The 22845-nt window shown below is 38.4% G+C and overlaps 1 protein-coding gene across 1 annotated transcript in view; it reads right to left on the bottom strand.

The window, feature by feature from the left end:
* Positions 1-22845, bottom strand: part of PRMT3 (protein arginine methyltransferase 3) — a 62521-nt gene that overhangs the window by 4386 nt on the left and 35290 nt on the right. The window contains exons 12-15 of the mRNA XM_063333499.1: positions 21641-21828; positions 19197-19283; positions 6731-6781; positions 6440-6527 (exon numbers count right to left, since the gene is read on the bottom strand). Coding sequence (XP_063189569.1) covers positions 6440-6527; positions 6731-6781; positions 19197-19283; positions 21641-21828 — 414 coding nt within the window. The remainder of the gene's footprint in view (positions 1-6439; positions 6528-6730; positions 6782-19196; positions 19284-21640; positions 21829-22845) is intronic.

The following is a 22845-nucleotide window of genomic DNA, read 5'->3' as shown; positions in this document are numbered from 1 at the left end:
AAGCATTACTCTGGAAGAGTTGGCTAGGAAGTAGTTTCCATATGCCATCTACCTTCTGAAAAAGAAACAGAACAATGAAAGACAAATCATTTGTGGTGGGACCAAGAGCACTTGCTTTGAACTCAATAACTTACCCTTAATCCTCCCATTCATCTTAAACTGCAGACACCCGCAGCTGTACACAGACTGCCACCTTCCCATTTGGCCACATCTCTCACTGAATCCCCAACCCAACGGGACCCAACGAGTAGTGTCTACGCTGAGCGGCAATCACTGCCTTTCGCTGTCATCCATCTGATCTGTGACACCCTTCTTCCACCAGCTGGTTACTTTTATAAACTGAGCAGCTGTTTTACCAACTCCTTTCTGTTACATCACTGTTTGCCCTCTTCTGTAATTACGTTGAGGCTCTGCCTTTTCCTTTCATGCCCCGAGTATATCCCCTGAAGTTTTTGTTCTAAATTGGTACAGTTCAAATCCCCGAGACAATCTATGAATGAGGCTGCTGCACGGAAGTCTACACAGCCAGTTGAGTAAGGTAAGAGAGCTTGGTATGGCTGCCGAAAATAAGGTCCACACACTGCAAGTGACAGAGGTTCCCAAGGTAGCTCAAGTACCAGAAATAGTTGCCACAGGGAACTGCGAAGGCTAAGGCCAGATACACGGTCCTCCAAAAAGTATCGCTGCTGTAGCCAAACTCACTCACCTAGAACTAGTCTTAATTCATAACTTTTTGTAGTAGAGATCCTAAACTTGTCTTGTCCCAATCTTTCTTTCTCAGCAGTTGTGACAAAATTCTGAGAAAACTAGATTGCTGTTGCTTTAAGAGCCGCATCCCCCTTGCAGCCTCAGAACTTGCAAAAGTGTCAGAGAGAACAGTACAAGAAATCCAACCATGTTTTCCTGTCTTGCAAAACTCCTTTTATCTTTCAACGAGATAAGACAGCCACGGGAAGAGATTCTCTCAATTTAATGCCTCAAATACACACTTACAAATGTTTCTGAAAAGTCATCAGGATGATTTTAAACTGCAGGTTTCAGAAGATAGGGCATAAGACATGCAAGATTTAGTCTGACCTCAAAATCCAAGTTTTAACAGTTTACTAGATTTTAAACGCGAGCATCATTTTTGGAGGTATAACTTGTAAGTAAACAAGTGACAGTGTTCTACAGACACTATGTTGCAGCTGTAGACAGGCAAAACAGACAGTAAAATCTTAATTGGGAACCAAATTATCCAACTGGGATACACAATATTGAAGTATTTCAGTATAAGATCAAAACATTCAGACAGATTAATTGTGCCAGTGTTGTTTTCCTACTTTTAACAAAACTCTCTAGGTAGACAAATTAACATTTTTCAGTTTGTAAATTTACAAACAGCAACTCAATTACGGAGACCGGGGAGTTAAAGATAATCAAGGATTTTATAGGGGCTTAGTCATGTGAGTTCTACTTCAGTTTTGCTGTGTTAGCCCCTTTTAGTACCACAGAAAAACAAATCAAGGTTTTATTTCCACTGCAACGCAATATCAAGAACACAAAATGCTGACAATATGCTGTTTTATTGCTAATAGAATTTGCTTGCCTACAGATCTGGGTTTTAACTTAGTGCACTGTTACTGAAAAGATTCTGTGGGCCCTTTAAAATAATTTTTCTAAGCATTTTATTTAGCAAATGCTTGAGACCAGCAAATGAGAATGAAATTCCGTATATATTTTCTTGTTTATGAAACTTAGCAGGAGTATTTCAATGAAAGGAAGAGACTCATGTTTGGACCATTAATAAGAAAAAAGATACTGCTTTGGCACCTCAATTTCACTTTTCGAAATAAAGACATTTTCAAGCTATTACAAGGACTGCTAAGGGAAGCCTCGTGCTCTGTAGGGAGTCTACAATACAATACTCTTGTCTGAGAAACCCCAGTTTTTCTGTCAATAAAATATCATCTGGCTTCTTTCGCCAGTTTCTTTAATTTTACCGCATGCTAAGCGGTTAAAGCATATCCAACACGTTGACACTATTTTGTTTTACTTCACTGTACATCAGCTTCAAGTCTCTCGTCACAGTCTGTGAGGAGGAAAACCAGTTCTTCAGAATACATGAGTACTAAGAGACTATCCCTCACTCACACATCAAATCTAAACCAAATCAACAGAAGTTATCCATTAAAACTATATACAAAGCTCTCTACCGTATCAAGCTGAAAATCAGTGGCAAATCAGGATTATTAGTTAGGTGTAACTTTTATTGCCTCACTCTCCAGACCTTTGGATCTAGATTAAAGCTCTCCCATTTCATCCCAGACAATCTGCAAACGCTGCACTCCGAGCGCAGGGATGGCAAAGGAAGGAGGATTAGTTGCAAGCCCCATCCTTCGGCTTATAATGGCTTGATTCTTTTACCATTAGAATAGAGATCAAAACACTCAGTCTTTTTTACGGCTGAGAAAATAGATCTATTTTTACAACAAGTAACCTGGCATCAAACAGCTGAGAAAATCAGCTAGTTCACGCCACAGAACAAAACAGTTTTGCCACGGCACAAAGGAGACTTTTCCTGTTAAATACCCACCAGGTTCATATATCTGTAAGCTCAACCTCTGTTACAGAGCAAATCCAAATACAATCAGTGCCTTATAACCACTTCAGGCATATCCCCAAAAGCTATAAAGCATCTGAGAGAGACTAAGTCAGCCTCACTATTTTACTCAGAATTAGAAAACTGAGGGAACTATTTTTCTTTACTGGGGAAGAAATCCACTGCCCTGTCTGAAAAATGCTTTCAAAACAAGAAAACACTTTATGTCTTTCAGAATCTATTAAAATACTGAAAGAAAATGCCACCATGGGTGCACTGGTCAAGTAATTCCAAGACTCAAATCATATTATTTCTATTTATTTTCCAATATTTACTAGGAAAAGAGCTTGTTCTGACTCAAACAATGTTGCAGATGAGAGGAAATTGGGTGGGAGTGTTGATCTGTTTGAGGGTAGGTCGGCTCTACAGAGGGGTCTGGACAGGCCGCATCGATGGGTTGAGGCCAACGGTATGAGGTTCAACAAGGCCAAGTGTTGGGTCCTGCACTTGAGTCACAACAACCCCACACAGCGCTACAGGCTTGGGGAAGAGTGGCTGGAAAGATGCCCAGCAGAAAAGGACCTGGGGATGCCCAGCTGGCCAAGGAGGCCAACAGCACCCTGGCTTGTATCAGAAACAGTGGGGCCAGCAGGACTAGGGAAGTGATTGTCCCCTGTACTCAGCACTGGTAAAGCTACACCTCAAGTACTGTGTTCAGTTTTGGGCCCCTCACTACAAGGAAGACACTGAGGTGCTGGAACAGGTCCAGAGAATGGCAACAAAGCTGGTGAAGGGCCTAGAGAGCATGTCTTATGAGGAGCAGCTGAGGGAGCTGAGGTTGTTCAGCTTGGAGAAAAGGAGGCTGAGGGGAGACCTCAGAGCAAGGAGCAAGGTGGGGTCCCATCTCTTCTCCCAAGTAACAGGCAATAGGACGAGAGGAAATGGCCTCAAGTTGCTCCAAGGGAGGTTTAGAGTAGATATCAGGAAAAATTTCTTCGCTGAAAGGGTTGTCAGGCATTGGAACAGGCTGCCCAGGGAAGTGGTTGAGTCACCATCCCTGGAGGTATTTAAACAACAGGCAGACGTGTCACTTAGGGATATGGTTTAGTGGTAACCTGGCAGTGCTAGGTTAACAGGTGGACTTAATGAGCTTAAAAGGTCTTTTCCAACTTAAATGATTCTATGAATACATTTAGTCACAAGTGGGTCTTCTCCACTGTGTCTCCCAGTGCCATATATACATTTCTTATTCTAAGAATTTATACAGAGCATTGATGAATATTGGTAAACACGGGGATAGACAGTAAGGCTCAAGCCTTCAAGTGATGCACAAGTGTTTAATTTAATACAGTTACTGTCTTGTTCAGTTAACTCGCATCGAGAAAAGTCCATTTGAAGACAAAAAGTTTCCCCAAAAGCTAAGTTTGGAGTGGAGTGGAGCGGAGCTCAGTTCAACATGCCAGGCAGAAACAATGCTTGGTAAAACGGTAACACGCAGTGCTAACTCATTAACAAGTGACAGATGAGAAACAGCTCAAAGTACAACTTTACATATACTGCAAAAGAAGTTTGAGCAGCTTGTTTAGCTGGTAAAATGGAAAGTGAAAGACTGAAGAAATCAAAGAATATGGTAAACTACTAATTACCAAGATGAATATTCAAGTCGCTATTTTTAGAAAGGATAAAAAACAATACGAAAAAGAAGGAAGACAGGGAAATCTGTACTTATAGTAACATGTCTTGGGGAAAAGATTTTTGGAACAATGAAGGAGAAGGATCAAAGGCAGACAGAATAGGGTTTTTTTAAAAAAAGTCACCTAAATTATGCAACTTTCTTATGTAAATATCAGGAAGTACCTTCTGCCCTAATGGGCTTATGTCATCCATAAACAACAAATATCCCACTGAAATTAAAACTGGGATTACAAAAGAAAAGGAAATTGCATCAAGAGTTTCTCTCAGAACCTTCTCTAACACTAGAAATAACAGGTAAGGAATCCTAGATTAACGTGGTAATTTTATATAAAATATAAAAGCAGACAGAATGGGTAAAAAGGATGGGAAAGGGGAACTTAAATAATTACGAAGAGGAGACAGAAAGAAAAGAGAAACATAGCTGTAACAAGATTTGTTACAGAGATAATTTTAAGAAATATGAGCTAATAAAGAGAAAGGAAAGAGTTACAGCAAAAGGGATCTTGAAGGTCAGCTAGGTTGTGCTCACTGCTTCAAAGCACACTCTTTCTGCAGTTGTCTTCAGAAAGTCACCGCACCTAGACTAGAATTCTGGAGCCAGGCACACCTCCCAGTAATTTCACACATTTACCAAATGTCAAATGATCTATGTAATATTAAATAATGTGCATATTCTATCAAATGTCATTGCACTTAGAATTTCACTTCACACTCTACGACATTGAAATTTAATGAGTTGCAGCACGGAGACCTTAGCCAGCCTTGTCTAGAAAGAGAAGCCGAACATAACACGAGCCAAGTAAAAATGCACCAAGGATTATTGGCATCCCAAAAAGTGACGGGACCTAAGAATATGCAGATAAAAATTATTTAAGAATATAAAGTCAAAGCAGGAAAGACAAATGATTTGCCAGACAACACAGACTGCAGTGCTTTTAGGAAAAAAGCTCCCGGTAAAAAGGTGTCATAGCTGATAGCTGCAAGAGGCAACTGTAAAAGCAGTTTAACTGAGAGCAGATGATGCTTTCACCATCGTACATTCATAATTTGGTCTGTTAAGAGAGACAATATTCCATCTAAGTCAATACCTCTCTATAACATCTCTAAGCCTCTCAACCTCAGGGTTTTTTGCAGCACCCACATAAATTTTTGTATGCTTTTCCCCAATACGTCCGATCTATTTATAAATGGTTCAGGTCAGGGCCACATATTACCATGAGTTTATCAACCGACCAGCAGAAATAAGCCCCATCCTGAGGTTCCTCCCTTGATCCTGCTTGTCTGAAATGAAAAATGACTAATTCACCACTGGGTAAGAGTTCAACAGCGGTGAGTAAATATCTAGTGGTTAAGTGGCCAAAAATAAAAAATAATAAAACGGCATAAAAATATAACCACTATGTTTCCTTGGATTATAAAAAGACCAGGTGAGACTGAAAGAAAGTGCAGTTCTACAGGAATAAGAGGGCAAGTAATATTTGACTACTTGCATTTTCAAGACTCACCAAAAAGAACTAATTAAAACCACTAACAGGCATCACTTTAGTCAACACCTGATTTAAACAATTTATCATCTGAATTTTGGGTTTTCCCTGATGACAACAAAAGCCTTTTTACTTGCATCAAATTTGAGGTGAAACATACTACGGTACTTACATTTTTTTATAAAAAATTACAGTGTATCAAAGTAACTTTTTCCATACTTCAACCGATCAAATTCGTGGTTGTGAGTTCTTTGAAACTGTTTTCAATTTACAGAGTAATCCCACAGCGCCAGGTACAACACCCACGCCTATACTCACGATTCCTTTAACAAACACAGCACAGTTCAGGAGCACTACAAAAAGTCCCATGCAATCGCTTGACAAATATAATAATTAAGAACATTATTAAGGTTAAAAATTAAGGGAAAATTAATAGCAGTGTTCTGGTCTTACATTTTTCTGCCTCACAAATGCTTTGATACAGAAGTTCTCTCATCAAAATTACAGTATGGCTCTATTTCCCAGTGCTTTGCTGAGACAAATTTGCTTAACAGCAGCCAAAAGATTTATTTACTAGTTCTTTTTAAGACTTACATAATTTTAGAAGTATTTTAGATTCAAATTTAACGATAACAGTGCAACACAACCATTGTTGCACCACAACTGAATTTAAATATACCTGCTTCTACCGGAATTGGTTTCTCCAGGAGAAAAACTGTCTGTTTCCAGTGTGTTTTGGTACACTGGGGACCAGTTGAAAACAAGACCTGCAATGGAAGAGTTCAAGAATTTGATTAAGAACAACATTTTTGATATCACACCACATCAATCAATTACCAAATGCACATACACATGCAGTGTTTGCTACAGCAAAACAGATTCACTGCCAAACACCTTGAGGCAGAACGAAATACAAAAACACCCTCATCTCTCCAAAACTTTTTTAAAATGCATAACCCCAAATACTCACCTTGTTGTGACAGTTCTTCTCAAAAAATATATCAAAATAACCAGCAACTGCCTATAAAAAAAAAAAAGAGGAAAATGCAAATATAATAAAGGAATAATAGTGACACCCAAGAAAAATGTATATCATTAATGTATACATTTATTGGGATTGCTACTTCTTTTCAAGCCTTTACTAGGAGGAACAAGCTTAGATTTATGCTTTCAGGCATGCTAGAAATCCTAAGTAAAAAAAAAAAAAAAGCTGTCATCACACTTTTGTTCTACTTGAGAATATTCAGCCCACTGTAATTGCATTTTATTACATATCAAATTTTAGTCTGAGTTTCCAAAATAACTCACACGCCCTACGTGCAACTAGAATTACATTGGAGAAAACAGCCTTTCAGATGTGCAAAACCACAAGCATAAAATTCAGTCCTTGTCCTCTACGGCTCCCACGACCCTCACTAAATACGCACAGTACGAGGGATTCTGCATAACGCGTTCACTCTTTATGTAGCTTAACACTATATTCCATGAAAGCTCCCTGTGAACAGAGGCAGAGCGCAACCTGGCAGGGAATATTTGTCATCCTCTACTACACACACAGATAAGGAAAAGATTCATAAATGCCTCATGCTGGCCTTTTCAGCAGTTAATATTTTCTAATAGTATCTCTCCATAGTATTCCTCGGAACATCACTTCTGTCCTTCCTGCCACCCCATTCCTAGCCTCAAAAAGAGCCTCTCTCTTCAGTGCGTAATTCATTAGTGGCACTTTTCTTTCAGCTTGAAGACAAAAAGAAATACAAGATGTCCACACACAAAGCAGTATACCTGCAATATTAATTATACAGTCTTCTAATACTGGCCTGCTTTTTTTGACAAAAAAAAGAAAAAAAAAAAGCCTCGTGAGAGTCCCAGAAATTCAAAGAACTCAAATAAAGAACTGGAAGGTGCCAATAAAAGATCATCCACCCCAGTTTTACCTCTGAAATCCTGTCCATGCTCACCTTTATTTGTTTTCTACTGTCTCCTATGAAAAGGGTAAAGCAAATCAGACCGTGGGCCCAAGGCAGTTATGCTTTTCTACTGTACGTCAGCCTGAAGAAATGACCCAGAACAGAGCTTTTGAGGAACTCCAACTACAGCAGGAAGGGACTCTCCCCACACCAGCTATAGTACGTTCCAACAAGATGCACACCAATTCAATGATGGCAAGCCTGTGGCATGAAAACTCACTGCAAACGACCGATTACAACTTTCCTCTCAAGGCACCAGTGTTTTTCTCCTACTCTAAGTCTGGGAAACTGGTTGCTCTGAACAGTTACGAAAGACGAGTTCTGCAGCACGTCCTTCACGTTGACTCAGAGATAGATCGTGAAGGAAAAAAGTCAAAAATGCCTACAAAATTAAGGTAATAAACTAAATGGCATAGGGCTTTCTCATTATGAAATACGTACTCTGAATGATAGCTAAACCATTCTCGTATTTTTCCTCTCTAGCCTAAATCCAGAACAGATTTCACCAATGTGGTGGAGAATACAATGTATTAAAGCAAGTAAGCTTATGTTAAAGCACTTGTGTTGGCTTTTCAACTAAAGGCACTGCAGAGAAGCCCGGCAAGTTCCAAATTCCAATGTGGGCAAATATTCTTAAAAAAAAAAAAAAAAGAAAAAAAAAAGAACCAAGGAGACACTGAGGGACCTTCGTGACAAATAAGCACCAAATGTCGGAAACGGTGACTTTTCCATCCCCTTCGGTTAAGTCCCATCACTCAATGCTGAGAATCTCATTCCCAAGTGAATTACAGCCTTGTCTCTAATACACCTTTTTGAGTAAAGATCGAGAAGGTTTTGCAAAGTTTTATTGATCCATCAGACTACTTTTATTGATGCGCAATCTTTTCTGGATATTAGTCAGAGATCTACTAAGTCATAAAAATATTTTTCAATCATCAGGTCAATACTGTTGATATGCTTACAAATAAGACCTAGGATATGCTTACTGGAGAAAGGAAAACAAAGGTGAGACAACAGAAAGACATTAAGAATTGAGGGAGAAAAAAAAAAAATCGGCTTCCAGAGAAAACAAGACAATCCAGTTACATTTTGGACTAGAAAGCTAAGAACTCCAAGCTGGCATACCATTGCTAAGGTGGATGCAGTTATCTATAAATTTGGCAGCAAGAAGTAACAGAAACACCCTACGTGCTACCCTGAAAAAGTGTCCCCAGATTAACAGTTTTTTGGGGATCAAGTTCAGGCTGAAAGGAGACTGCAATTACAAGCAAAAAAACTGTCCCCTGCTATTTACTGCCTCCTGTGCTCAGGGAACAGGATTTGTACACCTTCTGTAAATGACCAGGATAAATAACCACCTTATTCTTTACAGCATCAATGATTTCCTTAACTGAAACAACCTGAAACATTGACTTTGACTATCTAAATCAAGAAGTGGCAACAGTAATTATCACACATCACAAAGACCACCTTATGCAGAGCTCCAAGGATTACAGTGTTCAAGAGATTATAGAGAACGAGCTCTACATTGATCCATTAAATTCTTTGTGTTACATTCTAACATGGAGATAGGTCCTTCAATACTGACACTGAAATAACTGTTGAGCCAAAAGAAAAAAAAAAATACAAAAAACCATTCTAAGCAAATAAATTCCTCAAGTCCCTGAAGACAAGCTCCTGTGAACAGCTCCAGGCACACCCCAAAATTCCTCAAATTTGTCTGACAAGTCTTGACTGAATGCCTAGATCCCTTTCCAGATACATTGTCTCCAGCCCTTCAGCTAAAACCGGGCAGGGGGGGCACCCCAAAACCCAAACACACACTCTCTGGTGAGGTATGTCACCAGGCAAGGTTCAGATCCCAGTCCTGCACAGCTAAATACCAATTATATGCTTAAAGTTAAACACATACAGGAGCAAGTTACAACAATGTTTTTGAAAACAAACCGTAAGAGCATGTATTGCAATTTAGAAACCTAATATGTAACGTCTATTAATACATTTTCAAACCATTTCTGAGCCAACTAAAAAAAAAACCAACAGAACATAAACACACTTGGTTTGACTATTTGTCTTATGAAATTGGTTACAACTACGTAATTTTTATAAATGTTTTTAGGCAGCCTGCCATCAGTCTGTTTCCAACAGTGCATTTAATCTCCAGATAAAAATCCCTCCCCTCATATTTTCAATCTTTGGGAAAACAAAAAGTCTAATACCAAACCCAGTAGTTACTGACCAGCTGCAAGTTTTGTTCGATATTCGCTACGGCAGCTATTCTGCAAACCAATTACAGTTGAGGAAACACAGAAAGTGAAAACGCACAGATTAAATCTAATCCCGCTTTGATGCACACAGCCTGCGGCTTACCCTGTAAAACAAGAAACCAAACCAAAAGTTTAAACCTGCAATTCAACAGACGTACAGTTATTTGCATATACCTAGGTAATGAACGTAATGTCAAGTCTATCCCAAAGCCTCCCAGTAACTCCAGCCTGAATTAACTACCTTCTTCCTTTCCCATTCTTTATTTCATGGTGAAGATTGCATGTGCTCCCCTGCCAATAACATGGCACTTCAAAAGGCATTCCATTTATCCTAATTATACATTATTTTCATAAAGTAAATTGAGTTTTATTTCTGAACAGACGTGTTAAAGGAATGATTGAATTCAGCAGATGTTCTCAAGAAAAGGGCTGCTCCAAATGGTCCTTTATAGTATACGTACATTTATATGTTCACCCAAACGCTATGCTATGCTTACATTTTTAAGTATACTGTTGCCTTTTTGAAATCTTTCTGCTTTTGAGCTGTTTTGTCGTATTTGATCTGCCCCAGGCCTAAGGGATCTCATGCCAGCTACATGGATACCCAGACACTCATTCAAACGAGCACACCTGTCCTTCCTAAAACCCGCCAGACAATTCTGTACAACAAGAAACGCAATCAGTAAGGACCGTCATAATGAGTTTCAAGACTGAGATGGTCCCAAGTCTACTTTAAACTGGTAAGTAGGTAGCTACGGATACCATTTTCTCTCTTTCCTTTAGCAATTCATACCACCCATTCCAATACATCTGTGCATGAAAGTGGTCATTCAATTAAAAGCTGTATCATAAGAAATAGGCTGGGCTGTTTCCATGCTAAAATAGAGGGAGGGCACGCAGGGTCTCAGCGTTGCTCCAAGACCTTTTTGTAGAAAGCAAGCAAGCAAGGAAGGAATCCAAGAGAAAGAGAAGCCTCGAATTTGCTTAATCTAGAAAACCTTCGTCTAAAAAGCAGTGGGCCTATGTCAAAGAGGAACCTTGGTCCTTACACCCAGTTTAATGATTTCCTCAGAGCAGAAAAGAAGTTGACAGCTTCCTTGAAAGAGCTATGAAAAACTAAAACCTGATTGCGTTACAGAAGCCTGTTTCAACACTCTTGAAACGCCAAGTGCAAAAAACCCCTAACCTAAAACAACCTCCCTATCCCCACCCTTAAGGTATATTAGTGTGAGCCTTGCACCACTACACAAATGATCTGGTACCCCACATTAATGGGGTTTTTTAGGAAAAAAGGGTCAGAAGGAAGATACACGCAGATGATGCTTTCTACAATTTTATCTACAATCACTAGTCCTGTATATTTAAAAACAAAACCTCACAAATCTAAAAATAACAAATCAAATCTACACATATCAAAGCTGAAACACCCGATAATACAAAACTAGCTGGAAGCTGTGGGTTTGGTTACTATCTTCTTTTTAGGAATTTCTATCTTCCCTTACACCTAACTTTTTTATTCATTACTTGGTAGTGGTTTTATGCTGAAATGCACAATACATATCTTTTTTATTTAAGACCATTTCATTGAAATAATTCTGTAAAATGAAGTTCAAAATTTCTTCTCATTTCATTTTTGAACATCACACAAACTGCAGTAGCTTAGAGTCAACCACAAACTTCTATTAAAAATGCAATACTACAGAAGAACACATTACCAATGTTTACAGTTTGAAGGAAGATTAAGTCCTCACTTCTTGTCGTAAAATTTAACACACACACATCAAAATATAAGGAAAAAACCCAGTTCCAAGTGGCGTACTAGAAACAATCACAGACACGGGCATATTAAAATGCAATACAGAGCTGGCCAGGTTTTTATTAACGGTGGCATCTTTTTTACAAGAAGGCAAACCAAAGAAAAGGAACAAGCAAATAACGTCCCCATAAATTCTTCTGTTTTACAACTACTGCCTTGGCTTTTTTTTTTTATTTTTTTAAAAGCATAACAATAACAGTTTTTTCTTCCACTGCAGTTCTCCTCATCTTTTTGCTCCACCTTTGACAGCTCATTTACAACTTCACCAACGACTAATCAGCAAGAACTTAAACCTCCTCCAGAAGAATCTTTCAAGTGCCAGTCTCCTGAATACATGGAAGAGGAAAACAAAAATAATGACTTCTAAACTGGTAATAAATAACTGCAACTCTAGCCTGACACATGCTCTAGCCTCAAAGGATGTTAAATATTAGGAAACATTGCAGAAATATTATTCTTCCTGTTCTCAAATAAATTGCCAGGAGAAAAGCAGAGCTACGAGGACAAAAACTCCAACTCCAGAACAAAGTCTTCACGTCTACCCAGGGAACTAAGAAGGTTAAGTAAAGAACTAAGAAAATATTTAGGAATAGATGTGCATTGCCAAGACTGCAAAGCACCATCCTATAAGAGTCAAAGAGTTCACTCGACAGCTAAGAATAAAATATTCCTGAAATCACAACAGCAGCCACTAAATTCTACCTGATTTTGTCAAAACTGGTTTTGATGAAGACGTAAAGTAGCTTAAGGTCTTCATTCATTACTGAGGGTTTCTAAGGTGTTCATGTAAACGTACGAAAAACTGTAAATGAAGCAATTCCTCCCAGTAAGATTTACTTGTCTGCAACAATTTTTTTCCCTCCTAGATAAATTATTTTGAGCATATTTTCCCCCATTTATTCATGTACCAAATACGTTAAAGCTTTTAGTGATCTCAATGTATCTAACAGATGAGTATTAGTACATATTATTTATGCTCTTAAAGCGCTTAGCTGAAATGGGAAGAGGAGTCTACATTTTAATTCATGTATTATCTGAATACTAAGGCTTTTTTCTAAAGAAAATGGCTGGCTGTACATGCAGCATTTTAACAGGATAAAACAAATGAGACTGCTCGACTCCTTATGTGAACTCATAAAGGCAACCTCACCAATTCACTTAGGAACAAGGAAATTAAAAATTATCATCATTGCTATCACCTACAGTGAGTAATTTATCATTCTTGCTCTTCGCTAGTATCATGTTCCAACAGTGAGTGGCTACAACAAATACAATTAGACAGCTGGCCACAGAAGTGGGAGATAATGTGCTTTTGATGGAGTTTATCCAAGCATGGAGATGGAATGTTTGTCACCCATGCGGCAGAGTTGCTGCATTTTTATCACAGGGAAAAGAAACCCCTCGCTATTAAAACCCAACAATTTTTCTTTTAAAAAGAGTAAGTATCTGGAGATCACTGTAGAGAAGGCTACCGATAACTAAATAGATCAGAAGGACAAACCTTTCTTCGCAACATGATAGAGCAGTCTTTCCTTTCAACAGCAATCAGGGATTCAAGGTGTGTTTTCACCGTGGTACCCAAAGCCAGATTTCCGACTTTTAGCTTAAAAAAAAATTAGTTTCTCATTTAAGGTTGGAATTAAAGACTTATATGCTAATACTTATTGTTGGCTCCCCAGTGGAATATTGGGCATTAGAAAATGAAACTGTAGAACACTTAAGTAGATTTTAACACACAAAGATTTTTCCTTAGTCAAAATAATTTTCTCCAGTCAACTCAACTTCCTTTTTTTCCTCCTAAAGGTTTTAATACATCAGTCACGTCCTCTGGTTCATTATCCCTCTTTCACCCCCTTCCTCCCTCCTACTTTTTATACACATCCCCTGCTCTTTGACAAGATCTCCTGGGAGCAATGAAGAGATACTGCCATTTTCCTCCCCGGGGATATTGTTATTCAGCTAGGAAAGATCAACCTTGATGGACTCACAAGGGAAACGCTGGCAAACAAAAGAGAAAGTTTGTCAATTGATTTCTACACCGAGGGTAATCACCATTATATTTTATCTCAAAAGCTCACACAGTGATCAACGTAGAATACAATTAATGGAATATTTTCCTAGCAGCATCTACTAACCGATATTAGCCAGATGTCTCATTAAAATCAGCAGTGACAAACCCTAGCTCTTTACCAGGAAAATGTACTTTCGCAAGCTAATTAAATTTATTTTTGGCCATTATCTTTGTAAGACTGAAATAAAGTCAACTTGCAGTAAAAGAGCTTTGAAACAATTTCATATAATGATTCCATGCAACCGTTTCATGCTTTGAGAATCTTCAGTCTTTGAAAGCTAAAATAATGATAAATAAACGTAATCCAAAAATATATTACTTGGTAGCAAACCACAGGAGGAAAAGATGAAAAATCAACAGGAAGAATATGTGCTCTGATACGTGCCTTGACTTCTCCCCACCTCCAAAAAATGTCTGAAAAACTAAGCACCACATCCAGTATACTTAATTTTGATCAATCTTTCCGTATTTCTCAGGTTTATTGGGATTTTTTTTTTCTTGAAGACTTACCTAATTGCTTGAACACCTGGAATAAAAACCTACTTTTTTAAAGTATATACTGTTTCTATATAATGCATATAAAATGCATTATAGGATCTTTATTCTTTATATATACCTTTAAGATACACCTAGAGACAGACATCAGGCTGATCTGTTATGAGCATGACTCAATACTCTGCTAGGTTGGGGGTTTTTTGTCACACAAAAGTATGAGAGTAATTTAAAATCATTTACAGGTGGAAGAACGGACTTAAATCAGGGATATTTCAATGCTCTTAAGTTGGGGGAACTGTGCGGTTTTTCTGTTTCTCACCAGCTCATCACTAAGTTTGGGTATTTATGTCCTGACTTAGCCCATTTATTTAAAAACAGAAAACAGCCTATTGCCTACTGAATTGCACGGCTTTCAAAAAAACTCTAGTACAATTAAGCGGCACTATCATACAACCAGATAATTAGCTGAGAGGTCAGCAACAAAGCCTTCTGAGAGCAAGAACAGGGATAATATTGAGCAAGAAGAGAAATACCTACTTCAGCACTTGCATTATCAGTTTTCAGGAAGTCAAAAGTTTGTACTAAAAAATGACAAAGTGAAATGGAGGGGGAAAAAATAAAAATCAAAGGATGAGAAAGAGGTGGGTGGCAAGTCCCAAAGGGTTAGCATTAGGCTTGAGGGGCTAATCTTCCTGTGCTCCCTCCAGCCAAAGAACAGGGAAAAAAGCCCTGTTCCTACCTGTCTCCCAGGCGAAACTTTCCCACAGCGTTTAGGAAACCCTCCCAGAAACATTTACCAGAACAATTTACAAGAACAGAAATAAAGTGTGGGGAAATCAAGACAAGGTCAACTGCTCTGTTGAGACTGAAAATAAACACAGAATATAAACACCGAACTTCAAACAGTATCTACTAAAGGGGAAAAAAAAAAAAGAAATTAAGGAAAAACTAAGGTCAGATTTTAGAATCATAGAGTGGTTATAGTTAGAATGGACCTTAAAGATCATCTAGTTCCAACCCCCCTGCCCTGGGCAGGGACACCTCCCACCAGCCCAGGCTGCTCCAAGCCCCATCCAGCCTGGCCTTGAACACCTCCAGGGATGGGGCAGCGACAGCTTTCTCTGGGCAACCTGGGCCAGGGGCTCACCACCCTCACAGTAACAAATTTCTTCCTAATATCTAATCTAAATCTCCCCTCTTTCTGTTTAAAACACAGGTTCAGGAGGTATTTAACATCTTGCCGCAGAAATGAGAAGTGCAGCCTCTCCTGCCCGAGGGGTCCTGGGGACGTTCCAAGTCATAATCAAAGCAACCATGGTAATGAGTTGGTGAAAAGACTGCATTATGGCTCTGATTCCTGTCAGCTTTTACAACTTACTGCCCTGTTACCACAGGACGTGAGAACAGGCTGACAGGAGGAAGCAACAGACCCCAACATGGCCAATGCCTCCAGAGCTGCCAGCTCAAAGTTTAGCTCTTCAATGATGAACATTATGTGGCATATTCCAACTAGACGAGGCCACAACTCTTTTCTCCAAGTACTTGCTAAATTACTTCCCATCAGTGCTACGTTTCTGAAAAAACAAGTTCAGCAACAGCAACCATGCGTTCCATGTTCAAGGCCAGGCTGGATGGGGCTTTGAGCAACCTGGTTGAGTGGGAGGTGTCCTGCCCATGGCAGGGTGGTTGGAACTAGATGATCTTTAAGGTCCCTTCCAACCCAAACCATTCTGATTCTATTACGCATTTCCATGTGAGGTTGTCTGACTTTACTCCTCCGTACCCACGAAGTGCCTTGGAATGGAAACCTGCTCCCCCCAGCCCAAGGAGACAGGGCAAACTGGGAGCCAATCTACAATAGGATCCACAAAACAACTAACATATCACCTAAGCTTCCCACTTGTCTGGTTTTTAAAGACAGAGCACTTAAAGGGAGCCATAGTTCTGATGGTAACCCTGGTCTGAAGTTAGCTTTGCTGTTGATGGCAACACTATAAGATCAACCAAATCTGTTTTCATACTTTTACGATATAGAAAGGGCTGAGAAAAAGCTGCTTTGAAATGAACTTTAGGTTGTAAGCTAAAAAACCCCTGATATATACAAGCATATAAGGATGGATTTCCAAACTGTTATTTCTGTGAAGTTTTTTTTTTTTTTGCAACTAAAACAAAATTATTCTAAAATATTCATATTTTAAAAACAGAAAAAAATCAGAACAGACACATACATTAAGCTAGGATTTTGGGAAATATAAGCAGCTTCCTCTTTTTTGTGCAAAAACTGAAAAGGCAATAGAACAACAAAACACGGATGCAAACAAGAAAAACATCTAATGTTATTTTCAAAGGACAAATTGCAATCTTAGAGCATCTCCTCAAAAATTCTCAATATAAATAATGGACTTTTATTGTTCATTTACTGCAAGGTTAGGCAGCCTGATATGATGGATGAACTGTCAACCCCCAACTAAACTTCTACAATCCATCATAGAAAGACTGGAAATTTCACTCAAAGTGTCAATACACCTAAAATGATGAAGTGCAAAATACTTTACAGAGTTCTGATCATTTTTTAGAACCCGCATTCACTGCAGAATTTCAGAAACACTGCTCTTCCCCCACTCCTCTCCCCTTCTCCCTGGAAGTCATAAAATGCATGTGTACATATTGATTTATAAGTCAAGGATACCACAGAATCATAGAACAGAAATGAAGTTTTTTTCGTAAAGGTCTAGTGCTAGGGAAAATGATGATTACAAAATAAGCTATTTTACTCTACCCAAACATCAAAAAGATCCCCAAGATTTTGTAAAGATTTCTGTTAAACCAATCAGTTATTTAAAAGTCGCCATATTAAGAAAAGTAACCCAGGGCTGCAACTGGAGCTTGGTCTGGAATCAAAGCTGACCCTGCTCTGAGGCAACAAGAATTGTTCTATGATTCTGACAACTAAAACCAGGAGATTTCTCTTTTTGCGAATGCATGATAAAATATACAGATTTCCACTTAATCAAAAAAACACAAGATAAAACTTGGGCGTTCTGCCTTTGTTTATCATTTAGTGTTTAAAACCTCAATACATTAATCTAAGCCACCACCTGACTTTTTTATCTGTAACTCATCTTTACCCCAAAACTGCCCCACCCAACGGTAACACTACAAAAAAAAAAAAATCTTTGATTTGATTCTTTTCTTCCCTATTCCAACAAAGAAAGCAAGCTGTGCATCATAACTAGGTACAATCAAAAAAGTATCTTCACATAGGTACCAATCTAAACATTTCTAACTATTCAGATTGGAATACCTTATTTGTTTTAGCTTTAAGCACACTAATAACCTCTTTATTTCAGAAGTCACTCACACCCTTAAATGAAGTATGTTAAAATACAAATATTTAGGTATCTTCTGTGACTTATACTTCAAAAATGGAACACAAAACACACTACATAAATTACACGGACACTTGGATAAAAAAATAGGTCACATTTTTCATTAATCCAACAATCAGTGTTTCTATCTTCTCATGACTAGCAAATACTGAATAACCAAGAAAAAGAAGCAGCAAAATGAATGTGTATTTATGTAAATTCATTCTGAACAACGTAGGTACAACTTCAAAGAAGTGTTTGAAAGATGCCCTAATACTGAGTTTTCATTTATTTGTAAAGCTCAGACTTTTTTTTTTTCTTCTCTTTTCTTCCTTTTCATATTGACTAGTGTTTGATAAGACAAATAATACTCAATTGAGTGAGATCACAGACTCAGATTTGCCGGAGATTCTTATCAAAGAACCACAGAATCCCAGGTTGGAAGAGACCTCAGGATTATCTCGTCCAACCTTTCTTGGCAAAGCCACAGTCTAGAGAAGTTGGCCCAGCACCCCATCCAGCTGAATCTTAAAAGTGTTCAATGTTGGGGAATCCGCCACTGCCCTGGGGAGATTATTCCAATGGCTGATCGTCCTCGTGTCGACAATCGTCCTCGTGTGGAATCAGAATGTCTCCAGGAGTAACTGGTACCCATCACCCCTCCTCTTTTCCATGTGACTCCTTCTAAAAAGGGAGTCTCCATCTTCTCTGTAGCCACCCTTTAAATACTGGAATGCGGTGATGAGGTCTCCCCATAGCCTTATGGGGTTTGCTGTAATTAGAACTCCCTTCCACCCAAATTCTACAGCCCTTCTAGAATTGCTGTTCCTTTGAATGTAAGTCATATTAGCTTACATAAAGTAAAAATACTAACTTACATACAATAAATTAAACAGATGCAGTAAAAACCCTGGTTATCAGCCAGTGATTTAACAGATTCAGATTTTAACCATGCATTCGTTCCCTCCCAGTCTTCACAATGTAAGCTTCGTGATCCTCCCTGTTTGAGAAACCGGTTGCCACATAAGCTGTTACATGTTTATTACATGAGCTATAGTCTACCTTTCCCATATTTCTTTTCTTTTTCACTCTTTTTACTAAACTTAGAAAAGCTCTTGTGAGAATAGCGACTGGATCATTCTTGAGCATAATGGTAACAACATGTCTGACCAGAAAACTCTTATTCCAGAAAATGGGCTAGAGAACAGAACAGAAGCACCCCAATGCTAAGGCTCCTTATCTTTCCCTCTCCTCATCTACCTGCATTATACCGTAACACTATTACTGGAGTTTTCCATCCATCTCTTTTTATGTAAAGGGCTCATTTTACACATCTGTAGCAGAAATGAAATGTTTCAAGGCAGGGACTGATGATAAATGAAGCTTAATTAATGCACTATTAGTCTAATGCAATACTGATCATATATGAAGAAAGTAAAATTGTCTTACCGTACACTTTGTGCTTGTTGCAATGGTCAGGGTGAAATCTGAAGAGAATTCTAAGTCTGGAGTGGATGCAGTATTACAGTCGATACGCTGTTGAAAGCAATAATACAATTCTGTCAGTAACAGTGTAGAATTTAATTTAAGATCTTCCTTTGGATGAAGGTTGCTCAGTTGCTCCCATAAAGAGGCAACTTTCCTAGGGAAAAGACTTATAAAACCCACACTTAATGCTGTCTGCACATTGACAAAACATGTAAACCCCCTCTCCCCAAACGTCAAAGTCAACAGACACTTTGGCTAGTAGCGGTTTGGAACTAGATATAGGAGCTCACTCTGCTCAAGAAAGTTGCTCTTGGGTAACCTTCTTGATGACAGCTGCCCATTGTTGCAATTAAGCAGCTTTCACAGGCATCCACACAGATTTCCTCAGCAGCAACTAGTTTACAGGGCTGCAATTTCCCAAGTCACTTCAGCTGTAGGAAAAATCTGAGTTCTTAAAGAGTGAAAAGCTTCAATTTTCATTTGTTCATAAAAATTCCACATTTTTTCACCATATGAAGTTCTTTAGTTGACTCAGCTAAAATGCATTATCCAAGAATGTCATATACTGCTGAAATTAAATGTCATGAGGCAACGTCAAGAAATATTGATTAATAATGTATATCTTTCTTTAGGGAACGTTTCTCTTGCTGAAAAGTTACATTATAAACTATTTAAAACAAGAAGCAGCTAATCTGAGAAAACACACTAAAATATCTTCTGTAATAATCCTATGATTAATTGGAACATTTTTAAACTTTCCCTCAAAAATATAGTCCATTTGTTTTGGGGAATGGCTATTGATTAAAACTATTTACCTATAATGCCACTGTGGCTCAACTCATTAATTTTACTACTTTGAACTGTAACTCCAGCAAATGAGCTCACGCATTGACTGCAGGTTATTTTAAAAACCATGATTGTTACTGAGAACAAACGAGTATAAAAGCATTAAGCATAACAGTTATATGAAATGCCGCATGCTGAAAAATTCTGCTAAGCACATACGCCTGAGCTGGACAGTGAATGCTTGTGACCGTATATATTAGAAAGGACATTATAAAAACACAGCAGGTGAGAAAAGTGCCTGTGCCGCACTCATTGCACAGTCAGACCCGTCAGTCACTCCTAACAATTACAGCCTCAGGTTCTTGACCCCAGTACCTCTGTCTTGTGCACGTTCGATCACTAAGGGTAGAATGTATCTTCCCTGTAACGACATATTTCAACACCGGAGTTGATGACTCTGCCCTCTCCTTACACTCGAGGAAACACTTGTAAGCTCAAGACACTTGTAAGCCTCAAGTCACACAACTTACTATAGGTGTCCTTAGGGATTTTATTTCACTGACTCTAGAGGGAGTCTAGTCAACAAGCTCAGAGGATAAAATGTAAAACACACCTGTAATGACTTCCTCATCTATGAATAAAGAATTCTGAGTCAAAAAAAAAAAAAAAAAAAAAAAGAACAAAGTAGATACGCACAAGAAGGCCAGAGCAGTTATTCAAGTTAAAGAAATATCAGTCTCGGCACTTATTACATTTGAATACCCAATTTAAAAAACCTACTGGTTTTTAAATCTTCTCTGTAATAAAGCTATAGACAAGAAAAGCTAACAATAACTTGCATCAGGATACACTTACAACAACACTGCACTTCACCTGTTACTGCTTTCGTGGGCAGGATGACAACTGACCACAGCAAGTAATTTCTATGCTGGAAGAGACTGGAACCACCCGCAGTAATGGTGTCAAGTTTAGCAATGAATTATGTAAACCCATTTACTCCTATATAAAAATAGGATAGGAACACATTTAAATAGAAATTACTTCTTTAGTAAAGAGGGAATTCCCACTGAAGAACAGTAATATTAATGCCTTAAGTGTTTTACCATAGACAGGTAACTATACGAACAATAATTAGAATACTATTGTGACAAAAAAAAAAAATCTTTGCTTATAATATCCATGTGTCCATAATGTCCTAATACGCATGTGATCTGAACTGTTCAAAATATAACTAATCACAAAGATGGTCAAAATTTCAAACTAGTCAGTGTCCTGGAATTATAGCTCGTCACGTAGGTGTTCTCTCCTATGAAACACCACCAGCTTTGTTGCTATTCCTCATCACAAAGCTGTCATAAAAAAAGACAACACAGAAAAGTAAGCATAACATTAATTCAATGAGTTCTGCAGAAACTACTGTTGCCTTTTCAGATGTTCTGTTGGATGAAGCTATGGGTGACAGCGAGTGATCCTCCAATGAAAGATCTTTAAAGCCAGCTAGGTTGACACAGGAAAAGATAAACACCCTCCTCCCTGCAACTTACAACTGACTGAGGTGAGGAGGGAAGGAAAATAGAAGAAAAACCTCTATTTTTTTTTTTTTTGGTGTAGTATGGTACCTTAATGACACTGGCTGTAGATATCAGTGTGTTTGGATCCAGCACCTCCACAACAGCTTCAGGAATTACAGCCTTCTTCATGCAAGACATGTCAAAGCCATACACATCTTCCCAGAAGAGCAGCTTGTCCACGTGCTTATTCATATCCCCCACAGCTACTAGACTAATGGTGCAAATGTCGGGATAAACTGTAACAACAAAAACAAATTAGTGAAATTTTAATTTTTATTTTAGACATACATGAAGAAGACTCTTTTTTCCCCCTCTTTTATGTGATTAACATCTGGAAAGAACAAACAAAAGAACTTTTTTCAGCTCTTGGACAAGACACTTTATGTGCTACTTCATTTTCTGGAGTCCCATTTGTCCACTGAGCAGACTAGACATTGGAACTTAATTTTCGCACACTAGTCTGGTAACAGTATTTCCTGTTCATGAGAAAATATCTCTGTAGTTGAATCCCACTGCCAGGAAGTGACTGGAAACTTGATGTCTGAAGAAAATAATTCGGAAAATCCTTTTCTGGCTTCTATAGAGAGACTGCCCTAAAATGTATTTAATAACCATAGGCAGATACCCAAAGAAAAAATTCAGGGGAGGCCTTTGCAATAACAAGAAACCTCTGAGAAAAGACCTTATTTCCAGAAAAGAGCAAATATTCTTACTCAAGAGTTTTATTCCTGTTTATTATCAGCTTTGGCTGGTATTTGCCTTACAGCCTAAAAAGTTATTTCTGGGTACGGAAAAAGAATAACCACGCCTCTGTCTGCATCTGCAGAGCATGGAAGTGATCCAACAGACAGAAGAGAACTTCCTCATCAATTCCCAACCCTCAGTTTTAAGATGACAGCTATCATTCTTACACCATCTTCACATTTGTGCTCTCCCTTCTCCCAAGAATATCTTCAGAAGAAGTACTTATTTATAGCTTTTCCAAGTAGTAGTGGAAGACTGACATTTGCTTTTTTAACAGCTGCCTATAGCAAAGCCAGTCAATCTCTTGGCAATTTCTATCCACTACTGATTGGAAAAGACACAAAGAACAGCTGCTATGAACATGGCTGTCTATAGCACTATCCAATAGTAAGAGAAGTTCAACTGATATTTAGCTAGGACTCTTTCCACAAAGAAATTCCCATGGTTTTTTTCTAGAATTTTAAAGCCTTTAAAGCCACATAATGTTGAATCCTTGATCTGGCTTCAGA

Source organism: Chroicocephalus ridibundus, chromosome 4 (assembly GCF_963924245.1).
Source record: "Chroicocephalus ridibundus chromosome 4, bChrRid1.1, whole genome shotgun sequence".
In the NCBI taxonomy this organism is placed as follows: Eukaryota; Metazoa; Chordata; class Aves; order Charadriiformes; family Laridae; genus Chroicocephalus; species Chroicocephalus ridibundus.
Note: the sequence above shows the minus strand (reverse complement) of the source record. Positions and strands in the feature narration are given on the sequence as shown.